This window comes from Oncorhynchus gorbuscha, linkage group LG09 (genome assembly GCF_021184085.1).
Source record: "Oncorhynchus gorbuscha isolate QuinsamMale2020 ecotype Even-year linkage group LG09, OgorEven_v1.0, whole genome shotgun sequence".
Taxonomy (NCBI): Eukaryota; Metazoa; Chordata; class Actinopteri; order Salmoniformes; family Salmonidae; genus Oncorhynchus; species Oncorhynchus gorbuscha.
In genome coordinates, this window is record NC_060181.1 from 35664046 (window position 1) to 35681120 (window position 17075).

Here is a 17075-nt window from a genome sequence, read left to right on the forward strand (position 1 = left end):
TTTTTCTGTGGCTTGGCTCAGACCTAACATAATCGTTTGTGGTGCTTTCGCCGTAAAGCCTATTTGAAATCGGACACTGTGGTGGGATTAACAAGAAGTGTATCTTTAAAATGGTGTGAAATACTTGTATGTCTGAGGAATTCTAATTATGAGATTTCTGTTGTTTTGAATTTGGCGCCCTGCACTTTCACTGGCTGTTGTCATATTGCTCCCGTTAGCGGGATCTCAGCCCTAATTAAGGTGCTCCAAAGCGTTTTACTATCATTCTTTATGTAATTTAAATTGGTTTCATAGTAAAGTTTCTTATTTTTATTCAGTCACATGATTTCTCAATTTGCAGTAAGTTTGCCAATCAGACATTTGCCATTGCTTTTGCCTCATCCTTCTCAACCATACAATTTTTCAATTTTCATCAATCCACAGGGATTTAACAGTCTTCACAGTAATTTTCTTAATGGGTGCAAGCTTATTAGTAACTGGAATAAGCCATGTCATAAATGTGTCAAGTGCAGCGTCTGGTAGCTCATCATTACACACCACAGACCAACAAATATTCTCTACATCAACAACATAGGAATCACTACAACACTCTTATACACTATATTAAGCCCAGCCTTTGGAACTTTGGTTTTCCTAGATATGGATACTATTTTGTGATCACCACATCCGATGCATCTGGATACTGCTTTAAAGCAATTTTTTGCAGCATTAGTAAAGATGTGATCAATACATGATGATTTTATTCATTTGCTGTTTGTAACTATCCTGGTAGGTTGACTGATTATAGTTTGAAGCTTTTTCTTGAGTGGGCAGATTGATGAAAGCCAATATATATTTACATCCCCCTGCGCTGATATCACATACATTATCAAGCATTTTATCCAGATACTGACTGTTAGCACTTGGTGGTCTATAGCAGCTTCCCACAAGAAAGAGCTTTAGGTGAGGCAGATGAACCTGTAGCCATATTACTTCAACCGTATTTAATGAGATCCTCTCTAAGCTTTACATTGTGGTTCTGAATATAAACAGAATTTACCAAGGATTGGTTTGCAACTGTATTCCACAGGCAAAATATTCATAGACAACATCACAGACGGGAGCAGAAAGACAATTTGTGTGATCAGCCGTATTTACCTGGGGGCGAGTGGTGCTCCATATAGTTCCAGGTCGCGGGGTGGGTCTAATGTCCTTTGAATCAGACTGGGGTGACTCGAACAGGTACCAAATACAGCAAATGCCGATTTAAACCCCGGGTTGTATGTCCTATGGGGTTACTCTCTTTTCTATGCACACACACAAACACAACTCACTTTTATTCGCGCCTCTGGTCGGTTTGATGAGCAAAAGGATGTGTTGATCCTGGTGTTTCTGGAGAGACGCACCTAATTGAAATGGCTCAGAGCTGGGGAGCACACCGGAGTCTTCTGACAGCAACTCAGGGGGGCCCTGGAGACCAGAGACTGAGAACAACATCCTCACAGCGGTAAAGAGGCCATGACAGAAACAACTGAAATGAAACAACTATCACCATCTGAACAATGTTCCCCTTCAATCTATTAGAAACAACAGCAAAATATGACTTGGCAGCTGAAGCACAGGTCCTAGTCCAGGCACATGTCAACTCCTGTCTGGACTACTGCAACTCTGCTGGCTAGGCTACATACCATGAACTCATCTAGAATGCTGCAGCACCATGCGTTTCAACCTGCCCAAGGTCTCCCATGTCACTCTGCTCCTTTGCAATCTCCATTGGTTCCCAGTAGCAGCTTGCATCCAATTCAACACCTTGGTTTTTGTCAAGGTTAAACTGCTCCTCCCTACCTCCAGTAAGAGATGGGTATTTGAATTACTTTTGAGTATTTTATCATTTGTATTTGAAAGGCCTGGGAAAGAATGTATGTGATTTGTAGCAAGATACTTCAGAACATTTACAAAATACTTTCTACCATTTTTTATAGAGGTTCCGATTTTGTGGCTCCCATTACCCCATATGTAATGCATTGGTATCAGAAGTCTTATGGCAGTATCCATTGAGGCCATTAGAGGTGTTGATGGATGAGGCGAGGAGCTTGGAAGACAGTTGAAACAGGGATGCACCTCCAGAGCGAGGATCATGCAGTGAATTTGGTCCACAAGGGACTCGGGCTTTTGTATTTTAAATAAAATATTTATTATATTTGGCATTAGTATTCTGATCATTTGTTTGGGGGGTATTTTGTAACAATATACATTTTGATGTATCTTTGCCCATCTCTGAATCTGTGGACACTTGGCTTCCCCACCCTTCATCCCAACCACAGCTCTTCTCTGTCCTGGCACCTCAGTGGTGGTAGGACAACATAGTCCCTTGATTTGTGCCCTCTATTGACAGAGAATTTGGTACTGCAAGGTTGATGCTCCGCTGTATACCACCGTGTGACAAGAAAATGTAATAGAGTGGAACTTCTCCTCATAAAGGTTATCTGACTGAACAGCTAAAGTGAGTCAGAGAAGAACACTATCATAACATATGAGGTCAAAGCCATGACTGCATGCTAGCAGTGCATCCAGAGCCATCCAGTAGCTAGCCATAAGCATGCTGCAGGCATGATGGGTCTCGAATATTTTATACATTTGGTATACCGGGGAATCAAAAGGTTAACAGTGTGCCAATCTGGCACTTCGGTCAATGCATAGCTGCCATTCACATGCCCTCACAGTGGCAGCTACGTGCGAAGTTAACTTTTGCCCAGTGCATCCACCCATCCCATCCTGCTGGTGTCCAGAGGACATAATTCCATAGAGATTTGGGCTGGCTGTCATTCAACTGTGGTTAGCAAAGGCTATAAGGAGAGAGGGGTTTTCTTTTCGATAACTTGACTGGCTTATTCAGGCATCCAGGTGGACAACTAAATACACATTGGAGGAGGTTGATTGGTGGTCCTGAAGCACAAGACTATTTGCGCCACGTCTCAGAATGCAAAACCTTGGGGAATTCCTCTGGGCAGTTTCTTAGCATAAGTGAGGTCCACAAATCTGTCACTGTCTGTCAGAGATAAGAACATGCCATAAGCTTGAAATGTCTCCAATAGAGCCATCAAATTGGATCCTTTTCTATAGCTCAAGTGTTGTCAAGGAGGGCAGTCATGTGTATGCGATCAGAGGATCACTGGTTTGACCCGGTTTGGGGATGGTGGAGGAAGCTATACTGTTAGCAGTACACTGATGTCAGTATCATGAGCATCAATACTGTTTCATTTCGTTACCAATTACCCTTTGGTAAGGGAAGCTATGCAAAATGGAGTCAACCAAACATGCAAAGTAACCATTATTGACACAGGTCATTTAGTGACTCGTGGGCATGATTGCAAATGCGGTTTAACATTACATTAGAAGTATGGCGGAACTCTTTGAAACAAATAACCCACAATAAGAAGGTAAACAATTTAGGTAAGAAAAAAATGCATTAAATACAGGCCTATAGGTGGGATGCATTTGTTTTCCATGGACAAGCAGGGTCACTAAGTGAATCACCTAAATTACAAGGAACCGAGTTGTGTTTATTAGAAGTCTCTAATTTAGCCTGTCTGAGTCACTCTCAGCGGTATTATTTAAATGGCCTGTTATCCTTCCTGCTGTTTTACCACATAAAGGAAAATACAAGTTTACATATTTTTCAAGGTCACTTTTCCCATTACTGTGCAGGCTCAGAGATGGGTTGTTGAGAAATCTGTTTCATCTGCCAATTAAATATTGAGAATTCCAGAGGGAGATTCTTCTGTCATCATTCAGTCAATACGTCCCTATACGTTTGCTTTGGTAATGTAAGTTCCTGTACTTTCTAAGCCAATATAGCTTCTTAAATTTAATTCAGAAAGTGAGACAGAGATCCCACAACACACAGGTGTAAAAATGTGAGCAAGAGTTCAGCTACAGGCCTACTCTCCATATTCCTCCACTGCGATCTATAACGTACTCACACGGCAGTGGGAAGAGAGACGAGCTGTTAAGTCATTTTTCCCATTCATTCCTTTCCTTTAAAAGAAACCACAAAACCAGACTTTTTTTTTTTTTGCTGACTCAACGTTCTTTTTCCTTGGATGCAAAGCCTGGGCAAATAACTGTGCTTGTCTCACTTACAGTAACGAAGCAGACTGCCCTGGCCAAACCTCTGGCTAGTCATACTCCCAGTTGATGATGGTATTGCATTGGCCAAGGGAGGATATGGATGACCATGAATGAGGTAATGATGTATTTATATGACACGTGACTCATCATTTCTCTTGTCTCAGCGGCTGGTGGTGATGATACTTTTTCCAGCAGATTGAATCCTGTGAGGATTCACTGGGAGGAAATGGACACCAGTGGACATAACATGTCAGCGGTGGTGTTTGGAAGAATATATACATTGGGGTTTTACACACACACACAGTTGAGCCTCAAGAGTCAAACAGACGATGATTCATGACAGACCACCCCTATGGCAGTCTGCGGCAGAACTAACAGTATCCTTTGTTCATAGTGCAAAGAGTATGGGTACAGAGAAAATGGGCTATTTAAAGTGGACAGACAAGGCAAGCTAGGCACTGAATCAAAGACACACACACCAACAGAAAACTGACAAGTTAATAGCTAAAAAGACTCACAGAAAGCCACTCGACAAAAAGCGAGGGAGCACAATACAAACCATTGAGCGAGCGGAGAACTGTTGAGCAAGCGGAAGAGATGATGAGATCTGGAGATGGGATGTCTTTAGATGGTGTTTGATCAAATCAAATGTTATTGGTCTCACATGTTTAGCAGATATTATTAGCTAAATTCTTGTGTTTCTAGCCGCAACAAGTGCAGCAATATCTAACAAGTAATATCTACATTTCACAACAACACACACAAATCTAAAGTAAAGGAATGGAATTAAGAATATATACAGTTGAAGTCGGAATTTTCCATACACTGAGGGGGCTGAGCCATTTTCTATACACTTAGGATTGGAGTCATTAAAAATAGTTTTTCAACCACACCACAAATTTCTTGTTAACAAACTATAGTTCTAGCAAGTCGGTTAGGACATCTACTTTGACACAAGTAATTTTTCCAACGATTGTTTACAGACAGATTATTTCATTTATAATTCACTGTATCACAATTCCAGTGGGTCAGAAATTTACATACACTAAGTTGACTGTGCCTTTAAACAGCTTGGAATATTCCAGAAAATTATGTCATGGCTTTAGAAGCTTCATATTGGCTAATTGACATCATTTGAGTCAATTGGAGGTGTACCTGTGGTGTGCCTTCAAACTCAGTGCCTCTTTGTTTGACATCAAGGGAAAATCTAAAGAAATCAGCCAAGACCTCAGAAAAAAAACTGTAGACCTCCACAAGTCTGGTTCATCCTTGGGAGCAATTTCCAAATGCCTGAAGGTACCACATTCATCTGTACAAACAATAGTACGCAGGTATAAACACCATGGGACCACACAGCCGTCATACCGCCCAAGAAGGGGACGCGTTCTGTCTCCTAGAAATGAACGTACTTTGGTGCGAAAAGTGCAAATCAATCCCAGAACAACAGCAAAGGACCTTGTGAAGATGGAGGAAACAGGTACAAAAGTAACTATATCCACAGTAAAACGAGTCCTATATCGACATAACCTGAAAGGCCACTGCTCCAAAAGCGCCATAAAATAGTCAGACTACGGTTTGCAACTGCACATGGGGACAAAGATCATACATTTCGGAGAAATGTCCTCTGGCTTGATGAAACAAAAATAGAACTGTTTGGCCATAATGACCATCATTATGTTTAGAGGAAAAAAGGGGAGGCTTGCGAGCCAAAGAACACCATCCCAACTCTGAAGCACGGGGTGGCAGGATCATGTTGTGGCGGTGCTTTGCTGCAGGAGGGACTGGTGCACTTCACAAAATAGATGGCAACATAAGGGAGGAAAATTATGTGGATATATGGAAGCAACATCTCAAGGCATCAGTCAGGAAGTTAAAACTTGGTCGCAAATGGGTCTTCCAAATGAACAATGACCCCAAGCATACTTCCAAAGTTGTGGCAAAATGGTATTGGAGTGGCCATCACAAAGCCCTGACCTCAATCCTATCAAAAATCTGTGAGCAGAACTGAAAAAGCGTGTGCGAGCAAGGAGGCCAACAAACCTGACTCAGTTGCACCAGCTCTGTCAGGAGGAATGGGCCAAAATTCACCCAACTTATTGTGGGAAGCTTGTGGAAGGCTACCCAACACGTTTGACCAAAGTTACACAATTTAAAGGCAATGCTACCAAATACTAATTGAGTGTATCTAAACTTCTGACCCACTGGGAATGTGATGAAAGAAATACAAGCTGAAATAAATCATTCTCTCTACTATTACTTTGACATTTCAAATTCTTAAAATAAAGTGGTGATCCTAACTGACCTAAGACAGATCATTTTTACTGGGATAAAATGTCAGGAATTGTGAAAAACTTAGTTTAATTTGTAAGTCGCTCTGGATAAGAGCGTCTGCTAAATGACTTAAATGTAAATGTAAATGTATTTGGCTAAGGTGTATGTAAACTTCCGACTTCAACTGTAAATATTTGGACGAGCAATGTCGGAGCGGCAAAAACTAAAATACAGTAGAATATAATAGAATACAGTATATACATCAGATGAGTAATGCAACATATGTAAACATTATTAAAAGTGACTAGAGTTCCATTATTAAAGTGGCCAGTGATTTCAAGTCTACGTATATAGAGCAGGAGCCTCTAACGTGCAATCGATGCCTATTTAACAATCTGATGGCCTTAAGATAGAGGCTCTTTTTCAGTCTCTCAGTCCCAGCTTTGATGCACCTGTACTGACATCGACTTGTGGATGATAGAAGGGGTGAACAGGCAGTGGCTCGGGTGGTTATTGTCCTTGATCTTTTAGGCCTCCCTGTGACATCAGATGCTGTAGGTGTCCTGGGGGGCAGGTAGTTTACCGCCGGTGATGCGTTGGGCAGACAGCACCACCTTCTGGAGAGCCCTGTGGTTGAGGGCAGTGAAGTTGCTGTATCAGGCAGTGATGCAGCCCGGCAGGATGCTCTCAATTGTGCATCTGTAAAGGTTTGTGAGGGTTTTAGGTACCAAGCCAAATTTCTTCAGCCTCCTGAGGTTGAAGAGGAGTTATTTAGCCTTCTTCACCACACTGTCTGTGTAGGTGGACCATTTCAGATCGTCAGTGATGTGTAAGCCGAGGAATTTGAAGATTTCCATCTTCTCCACTGCGGTTCCGTTGATGTGGATAGGGGGGTGCTCCCTCTGCTGTTTCCTGAAGACCACGATCAGCTCATTTGTTTTGTTGACGTTGAGTGAGAGGTTATTTTCCTGGCACCACACTCCCAGAGCCCTAACATCCTCCCTGTAGACTGTCTCGTCATTGTTGGTAATCAGGCCCACTACTGTTGTGTCGTCTGCCAACTTGATGATTGAGTTGGAGGCGTGCGTGGCCACACAGTCATGGGTGAACAGGAAGTACAGGAGGGGGCTGAGCCATTGAATTGCGACTCCACTTTGTCTCTGTATTGACGTTTTGCCGGTTTGATTGCCTTACGGAGAGAATAACTGCACTGTTAGTATTCGGCCATATTCCCAGTCACCTTGCCATGGTTAAATGTGGTGGTTAGCGTTTTCAGTTTTGCGCTAATCCGCCATCTATCCATCTGCCATCTATCCATTGTTTCTGGTTAGGGTAGGTTTTAATAGCCACCATGGGTACATCTATGTATTTCCTGATAAACTCAGTCATCGTATCCATGTATTCATCTATATTATTCTTAGAGGCTACCCGGAACATATCCAAATCTGCGTGATCAAAACAATCTTGAAGCAGGGATTCTGATTGGTCAGACCAGTGTTGAATAGTCCGTAGCACGGGTACTTCCTGTTAGAGTTTCTGCCTATAGAAAGGGAGGAGCAAAATGGAGTAATGATCAGATTTTCCTGAAGGGAGGGCGGGAGAGGGTCTTTGTCACGGAGAAGTCCGTCACTGGCCACAGGCAGCGTTTGGTACACTAACACACACACACACACACTCAGCGCGCCTCCCTGCTCCGTTATCAGCTCCGTTAACAATGTAGGTCGACACACAAGTTAACTTCCCTATCTTAGTACATACATTTCATACTTTATTCTTACCTCCCGTCAGTAAGAGTTTAAAGAATATACAGACAAGCGTTCATGTTTAATTTAAGCAACACATTGTAGCTATCAATTTTATAGGCAAGCGCGTTGTTTGTTTGGTTCTGTTCCTCTCTTTCCATCTCTGTAGCTTCCAGGTATGCTGGGATAAGGACCAGAGCTATGGTAATCGGGCTGGCTTTGTCGTGCCTGACCCGAATAGCTCGTTCATGTGAATGGGCATATTGGAAGACTCCATGTCAGTAGGGATGGGATTTTGTGTTATATTGGTGTGTGTTATATTGGTGCAATGTATATAATTCATTATGTTTAGCTGAGTGGAAAGTGTAGGCTTTGATGAATTAGTGCTGGGTATGTTCTGATGGAAGGGGCTTCCCCTACAAAATGAGCCTCTCAGTTCAAGGGGGGAACTATTTTGGATTGTGCTGTTGATGGGGCAGCATTGTTTTAAAGCTGTCCCCATAATGTATACTTTGGATGGCAGTACTTTTGTTTTTCTTCCGGATTCACTATGTAAATAAACACCCTTGCATATAAGTACTTTTACGGCTCATTCATCTTTTTATTTGATAGAGGTTAGGTTTTTCAGTTTATCCTTCTGGCCTACTCTACGTGACAGTTTTGTAGGCATTTTGTTGAGTAGCAGTGGGCCAATGTTCTCGGAGCGAGTGCTACAGTCAATGTTTTGGGAGATCATCGGAAACGTTTTCCTCAGAATAGCTTTGTTAAAATCCCTGGCTCCAATAAATGCGGCCTCGGGATACGTGGTTTCCAGTTTGCATAAAGTCCAGTGTAGTTCCTTGAGGGCCGTCGTGGTATCGGCTTGAGGGGGAATATACACAGCTGTGACTATAACTGAAGAGAATTCTCTTGGGAGGTAATATGGTTGGCATTTGATTGTGAGGTATTCCAGGTCGGGGTGAACAAAAGGATGAGTTTCTGTATGTTATCACATTCACACCACGAGTAGTTAATCAAGAAACATACACCCCCGTCTTCTTCCCAGAGAGATCTTTATTCCTGTCCGCGCGATGAACTGAGAACCCAACTGGCTGTACGGACTCAGACAGTATATCCCGAGAAATCCATGTTTCCGTGAAACAAAGTATGTTACAGTCCCTGATGTTTCTCTGGAAGGAGATCCTTACACTGAGCTCGTCAATTTTATTATCCAGACACTGAACATTTGCGAGTAATATACTCAGAAGCGGTGGGTGGTGTGCGCGCCACCTGAGTCGGACTCCGAATGCCTCTTCTCCACCGGCAGTGTTTTGGAATCAGTTCAATTGCCATGGGGGGGGTACGAACAAAGGATCAAATTCAGGAAAGTTGTATTCCTGATCGTAATGCTGGTGAGTTACCGCCGCTCTGATATCCAAAAGTTATTTCCAGTTGTATGTAATAACCCCCAAACAATTCTGGGCTAATAATGTAAGCTATAACACATACAAAAATAAATAATATACTGCAAAGTTGCTTCGAAGCTAGAAGCACGGCTGCCCTATCTGTCTGCGCCATTTTATCACCAGGGAGCATCAACTAATCGAAGCATCAACTGGATCGACAGTATAAATTGAAGAAATGGATGTATCCATATTACACTACACCTTTGCAGCTGCTATTTTAAAATTATGCAAATTAACAAGCAGGATGGCACAGTGACAAAAAAACTGACTTATGAAGATTGCTTTTCAGTTGAATAAGGACAACTGTAGGTTTTCCACTATTGACCGACAGAATATTATTACACGTCTGTAAAATAAAATGTAAAGATAAATCAATTGTAAATCATGGACTTTCAACAGTTCAGTACATCAGTATTGTTATTTTTTGAGGGTGGGCTTTTCCCTTCTTGACCATCATATAAAACCTGTATGAGTACTTTGTACACCACCCTGTGGTAAAAGTTTGAATGTCACATATCCAGCTTCCAACAGAGTCAAATGAGGTGACTGGGCATATAAGATGACGAACCCTAATCAAATGAGGCGAGTGTGGTCCTATTGAGAAGGCGTCCCGCTCCTCGCCACTCCCTTGCTAAGGATTTCCTTCTGGACTATGTCCATTACTTGGCACTTCGCCTCTTTTCTTCAGACGGATTGAAAAGAGACCCAGACATTTATCTTAAAGCTTAAAATGGCATTATTACACCCTGGCCCAAGTAGTATAACTCATTTGAACATATAAATGGCCAAAGTGGCGGTGAGCTTTCCCTCCCAAGAAGAGTAATGACTTAAGGTATTTTCTACTTTCATCTTCCCAAACCCTTTTACAAGAAAGGCTGGCAACTACATTTATTTTCCTGGCTCTGCGTTTGCTGCAGCTCGAACTTTAGTCTTGACGTCTTCCTCCTGAACTCTGATTTCAGCTCGCCTGTCGAATTCTGAGCTCTCTATTTGTCAAAATGTCCCTCAAAAGCCACGCCGTCCTGCAAAAGTAAAAACCCGTTTAAAAAGCTTGAACTAGTTGCTGATGGTGCAGTTCTGGTAACAACGAGACGTCATTGCAGCTTTACACATATTCATCAGGTCTCAGACATAAGTTCACTTAGGGATGCTTTGACAAGACCACTTGTTCAACATCTGAATGGATAACTAAAGTAGCCAATTCTATAACAAATGCAGATGTAGTATTTACAGCATGCATGTACCTGCTCAATTTGTAGCAGAAACATTAGGATTACTTCTATTGTTCATTTTTATCTCCCACTATCTAGGAAAACTCAAAGTCAAATCAAGAACAGGATTGTAGATTACTTAGACATTTATTTATGATAAAAACAAACCAAAACATTTGAGATAAACTCTGAAAGCATCATAAATAGTGATTGGTGCTGAATTTATGCCTGACAGAGGACCTGAAATGCAGTTACATCTCTATGTGCACATGAAGATTCCCATCACGTTACTGTACTCACTCAACCCATTTCTGATATGCATCTGGACTGAGCAATGTGGAACATTTATTTAATACACAGATATAGGCCTACTGTAGGTCCATAAAGAGCATTCAGTAGGGATACCGTGGATGCAACGCCCCAACCCAACCCGTGGCTGTGTGGCCCAGACACCAGAGGGTCTTCCCCCTCAGTACCAGTAGGTCTTCCGGTTCCTCCGGGGTTCCTCGATGCCCAGTTTCTCCATCACCTCCTCCTCCAGAGTCTTGAGGGAGGGCGTGTAAGTCTTCTCCAGGGTTTCCTCCGGACTGGTGTCCTTGGGGCCGTCTGGGATGGCAGACACCAACCAATAAGGGGATTCCAAAATTAGGGGGGGGGGGGGTCAATTCAGAAGAAAGGGTATACTTACACTAAGTACACAGCATATAGCTGACCCAACTCACCTAACTTCCAGTCTATCATATGGTACACATCACCCCAGTAATTGTTTTGTGATTGCCTGTTACGAAAATGCACTGACGAAGGAAAAAGTTTGTTGGCTTGATTGAACCATATTATGCAGTAAATGTGAGCGATTTGTTTAAACGGCGAGCCCTGTTATCGTAGTGTGTGATCAGTCACCTTTTTGTGATATTGCGATGATTTTACCATTTTATGCGGTAATTGATCAAATTGGCAGAGAATCGTTGACTTGGCAAAACTTTTTTTTAAATGCCATCGCAAAATTATGGAGGGACTGCAAGAGGATCCTAATCATAGGCCAAATTCTGACTAGAGGCGCAGGAAACTGTTAACTTCAGTACAACTCTCACATTGCTATAATATAATTATTTAAAGGCCCAGTGGAGTCGAAATTAAGATTTCCTGTGTTTTATTGTGTAATAACAGCTGATGAAACTAACACTGTAAAAGTATATATATATATATATATGTTTTTTTGTTATTTTCTGATAGTTTCTGGTTGATAATACAATCTACACAGGACCTTCTAATTAGTAGGTTTTGCATGGGTGGAGTTATGGCCTGTCTGTTGATTTTACATGGCGGTATATGTTAAAGGCCCAGTCCCGGCCAAAATGTGATTTATACTGTGTGCTATATATATTTCCACTCTAGAGTGGTTTGAAAAGGCCGCCTGCAATTTCAGCCTGTTTTGGTGGGATGGAGTTTTGGTTAATTAGTTAATAGACCAATAAGAACGACCTCTGCCAACAACAGCTAGTTTTCCCCTTCCCACTCAGATCACTCCCAAACATTCCTAGCAATATTATTGCTTGAGAAATTGCTCTATGATAAACATTTTAATTGAATATCATTACAGTAAGTTACTTAATTGTTACTCAGAAATGACTTGATACGGAGATAAAAAAAAATAGCTGCATTGGGCCTTTAAAGGGGCAATCGGAAGTTGCTACCAAATTCTTTTAACTCATAAATGAATGATAAGTCCCATTGATTCTTGAAAATATAACTTATCAATGCCTCATGAGCTTAGTTCAACTGTCATACCCTATCAGAACTCAAAAGGTAAGCTTGTTTTACTCCAATGTTTGTAAACAAAGTAAAATGTGAACAAACATTTACATAAAGACATTTTTTAAAACTAGAACGTTGATATCATGGACAGTTTGCATCCATAACTCTGAAGAAATTTGAGTGGTGACATTCCTCCAGTCCCATCCCTCAGCTTTTACCAAAACAGTGGTGGAGAATAGGCTTTGTTATTGTTTCAACTGCTGATTACCGCTTTAAACAAATAAAGGCGTTCCTTATACATCACCCAGACCAGCTTGTGTCCTGCTTTTCCACTCACTCATCTTCACCCACATTTTTGACAAGCTTGACTCTCATTCACAAAAGCTCCCTCTCAACCTCAATCCATCTAGATTTCTTTGCCCCTCCTCTAGCCTCTGTTCCTCCCTCCCCAAACGCAGACTCACCCTTCCACTGCTGCGGTACGATGCCGTCTCTGCGCTGGAACACTGGTTTGGGGACAATGCGGCCCGTCCGGAGGGAGACGCGCACCTTCTCCCCCTCCTCTGTGAACCTCCACTCCACCTCAGTGGGTTTCCTGTTGGAGCAAGACGGGAGTCAGGTTTGGTATCAAACTCAGGACTAAAGTAGTCAGGATCAGTCAGGATTCAAGTCAAAGCATTCACTAATCATAAACTATTTAAATAAAATAGAAATGTGGGTGCATCTGTGCACAAAAATCCTACTTATTGCACCTTTAAATCCAAGCCCTGCACATAAAATCTACTGAAAATCTAAACTAAATCCAAAACTAAACTCTGAGCATGGACACAAACCCTGGTTCTGGATAGCTACTGGGTGAGCAGGTTATTGTTCCACTTCTTTTTTTGCATAGGTGTTTTCTGCACCACTCTGTGGTAAAGATTTGAATACCATGAGACTTTTCCACTGAAGCCCTGTTTAACTGAATCAGTTGTTTCAGTTTTGGGCTGTTAACAAAGCGTGCACACCCAGAAACAGGTTTGGTGATCATGGGCTTATGACAAATGTTAGAATCTGGACCTCCCCATAATGCACTGGGACTCACCTGTCAGTAGGGTCGACAAGTGAGATGTCTCGGATTAGAAGGGGAGCCTCGCTGGCAATATAGGTCCCCCGGTAATCTGCAGTTTTCCCAATGTACCTGAAATGCTAAAATTGAGAAATACTGGGTTCATTTAATCTATTCAAACATTGCAGAGACAACAGAACTTCAATTGCTGTTGAAATCAATGTCCATTGTTTGTAACGCAGCCTAAAAAGGGCCATATTCTTTTTTAATAATATAAAGTGGGGTTCAACATCATAAATACAGTATTTGTTAACAGAAACATACCATACTTGTTTATCATCATAGTCCAAAACATGACAATGGATTCTCACTAAATTCACTGTAATGATTCTAGCAAAATAAATTGCTGGATGGCATTAAGTCTAGTTTGTGAGTTGCTCTTAAAATAGGATCCTATGGTTCTAGCGATGAAACCGGGCCCTGGTCTTTGCTTTTGCAACTGTAGCTTGGCCTGTGAAGCCATTGACAAGGCTACCCAGATTCAAAGACAGTGCACTAGAAACCGGTATGATAAAAATATTAGAAGGTAGCCCATAAAGCATTTATGAAGCTCCTCATTGGTAGTAGGGACAGTTTTCTAAAACGCTCAAATAAATATGTGACTACAACAACCATAGCTGACACTATATCAAGTGGGTTATACAGTATGTAAACAAAATAGTATACAACTGTTGGGTGTTTATACTGAATGTAGTGTATGAATGTCTTCTCTGTTATGGAACTGGTAAACATATCCCCTCTGACAACGATGACTAGGATTCTTACCGTGTTCAGCCCGTCCAGGATGACCCAGTTTCTGTGTCTGAAGACCTGGGCCACTTTGCCCTGCTTTCCTTTGTCTTTCCCTGAGAGAATCTCAACCTGGTCAAGGTGGAACACCAGTTTAGAATATCAAAGCATCAAAACATTAGGCTAATGGCTGAATAAACCTTGACAGTGACGCTCCCTTTTCAGCCCTACATCTCATTATCGTAACCTTCCATGTGTTGCTTTTATAGCAAGGAATTGATCAACTCAATGGTTTGCCTAACAATTTGTTTGTGTCTAATAACTGTTATCTCTGCAAAAAACATTAGCCATATAACTGCAATACCAGTGTTTAGAGGGAAGCATAACATTTTCAGTGCATAATATTTATTATAAATTATCAAGTTTGTGGTATATGGCCAATATACCACAGCAAAGAGCTGGCACTCCACTGCATCGGGCATAAGAACAGCCCTTAGCCGTGATATATTGGCCATATACCACACCGCCTCGTGCCTTATTGCTTAAATATTCCATATCTAAAAATCTTCATTGTCCTTTTGGCATGAACACTTACTGTGTCCCCTTTGAAAACAGACCAGTCCTCATAAGCTATGGGCTCAATGAACACCTTTCTTCTCTTCTTGCCTGGTGGGTTCAATCTCTTGGCAGCTATGGTCCATGGCCGACTTGTGCCGTAGCGGTAGTCTTTAGGGAAGGCAGCCTTAGCGGCCATCGACAGTATGGCTGTTAATCGCATTTTTCTGGAGGAAAAAGAGGCAAAGAGAAGTCATTATCTTTCAACATTTACTACTCAACAGCCTAATTATTGATGCCCATACAGTATAGTAACCATATAATTTGGATCTCTATGATAGTGACAGTATAGATAGCTTGCTGGATACATAGATGAAATGTGCTGATCAGCAAATTCTCATGTGATGTAAAGTTGATTATAAAATAGATACATAATGTAAGTATACACTGTATGAATAACTGTGTGCATTGTCATGATGTTTTATTGACACAAATGCAACACTGATATTGACAGAGCCATCATTTTCATCACTGGTCAGTTAGATGCTGGATAACATTGGCTATGCTAGCTAGAATGGTATTCGTTCTTCTGGCTATAGCAAAACACACCTGCAATTTCTGGTTAGTAGTACGTTGCCAAGCGTATATGTAGCTAGTTAGCTCAATTTTAGTAGCTAACCCGAAAAAAAAAATAGCGCTAGCAATGTAGCTAATTGTTGTGACATTTTGTTGACATTTCGCTAACGTTAGTTAGCTTGAAAAGAGAGATGCATGCCGAGGATTCAAGGAAGATTGAAAGTCAATCGTTTCCACAATACAGAAAACGCAACTAAAATAGATAGCAAACCAATGCATATAACATACATTTCCAAATTATCAATCAGAAAATTGCATTTACCCCTTCTCGTTTTCAATGTCACATGCGTAAATCGTTCCACTTTGACCCCTACTACTTCTTTAGGGGTTGTAATTAGTTTTCTGGATCTCTACCGCCATCTATCGTACGGGTGGAGTGATGAATATGTGCCACAAGTCAGGTGAATGAGGAATGACAGCCAAACGAAATTACCTGCAGACGCCCAAGTCACAAACTGACTTGGGCTCGGGGTCATTAATAGTAGTCTGTGAGCCATCCCCCCAAATCTGGGAGTTTTCTGTTACCTCTTTTTCTTTCACCTGCCATCCCAGGACTTTTACCCTATGACAAACATTGTCAGTACAAAACAAATGACATAATTCAATCATAAATGGAATGCTTAGATTCACAGCTATCCATCAAACAAATTTTCAGGAATGTTCAGTTCAACAGAACTTTGACATTTGACCCCTCCCTAGGGCACATATCAGAAGACCTGATACATTTGAAACTGTGTTTGACAAGTGGTTCTGAAAGGTCATGAAATGATATATATATAACAAACTTTGAATGCACTAGCTACAGCTATTGTTGAAAAATCTCGCAAATTGTGCCATTTACGTTAGAATGTTGGAAAATCAGACATAGAATTCCATGTTGTGGGGGCAGCTATGTTTTTGAAAACTTTAGTGGTAGAAGGACCAAATTGCACACACAGCTAGAATCACAGGATTAACCCCACAGAAGCCTTTTTCCAATAGAGCCACCAAACAACTTATTGAATACATTTTGCCTGACCATGCCTGTATGAAATATAATTGTAGTATCCACAATTATATCTTAAAATGTTAATTGTGATGAAGAATACACAACCAAATTATCCAGGTCTGCCAGATATAGAAATGTGTCAAATTATTCACAGAATTGTGTTCAGAATGTGCACAAAAAGCTGTTTGAGTCGCACATTTCTTCAAACATGTAAACATGGAGAAGTACATGTGAATAGTCATGGATGTGAGTGGATACAAATTCTATACAATGTTATCCTATTAAAAGGTTATTGTGGTTATTATGACAGTTTGATGTTGTAGTACCTCCAAATATGTCCCTGTTCACAGGATGGATTGCAGAACTAAATAGTTGAAGCTCCTTTTCGTCATGCCTTTAGTCAAATCAGTAACCTAGTGTAGAACAGAAACAGCAGCTGTCCTAGAGGTCAAGTCTATAAAACTACAGCAGCAGTCAAACTCCTAGGATAACCTATTTAACTCATTCCTGGAATGACAGAAACAC

At 41.3% G+C, this 17075-nt stretch overlaps 1 protein-coding gene across 3 annotated transcripts; it reads right to left on the minus strand.

Moving 5' to 3' along the window:
* Positions 1–10907: 10907 nt before the first annotated feature.
* Positions 10908–15952, minus strand: mrpl24 (mitochondrial ribosomal protein L24). 3 transcript variants are annotated; one of them, XM_046360907.1, is made up of 6 exons: positions 15825–15952; positions 14967–15153; positions 14408–14503; positions 13619–13722; positions 12999–13129; positions 10908–11385 (listed from the first exon to the last, which is right to left on the minus strand). In XM_046360907.1, the coding sequence occupies exons 2-6, from the start codon at positions 15147–15149 to the stop codon at positions 11249–11251; spliced, it is 651 nt and encodes a 216-aa protein (XP_046216863.1). In that variant the 5' UTR covers positions 15150–15153; positions 15825–15952; the 3' UTR covers positions 10908–11248. The 3 variants fall into 3 exon arrangements, with proteins under 3 accessions (XP_046216863.1, XP_046216865.1, XP_046216864.1); XM_046360909.1 differs by having other exon boundaries at positions 15791–15862; XM_046360908.1 differs by lacking the exon at positions 15825–15952 and adding an exon at positions 15536–15695.
* Positions 15953–17075: the final 1123 nt, after the last annotated feature.

Coding starts and splice junctions, on each gene's coding strand:
- mrpl24 (XM_046360907.1), bottom strand. CDS start 15,149: ATGCGATTAACAGCCATACTGTCGATGGCCGCTAAGGCTGCCTTCCCT. Junction 13,723..14,407: donor TCCTGGACGGGCTGAACACG/GTAAGAATCCTA, acceptor TCTCAATTTTAG/CATTTCAGGTACATTGGGAA. Junction 11,386..12,998: donor CGTACCGCAGCAGTGGAAGG/GTGAGTCTGCGT, acceptor CTGCCATCCCAG/ACGGCCCCAAGGACACCAGT.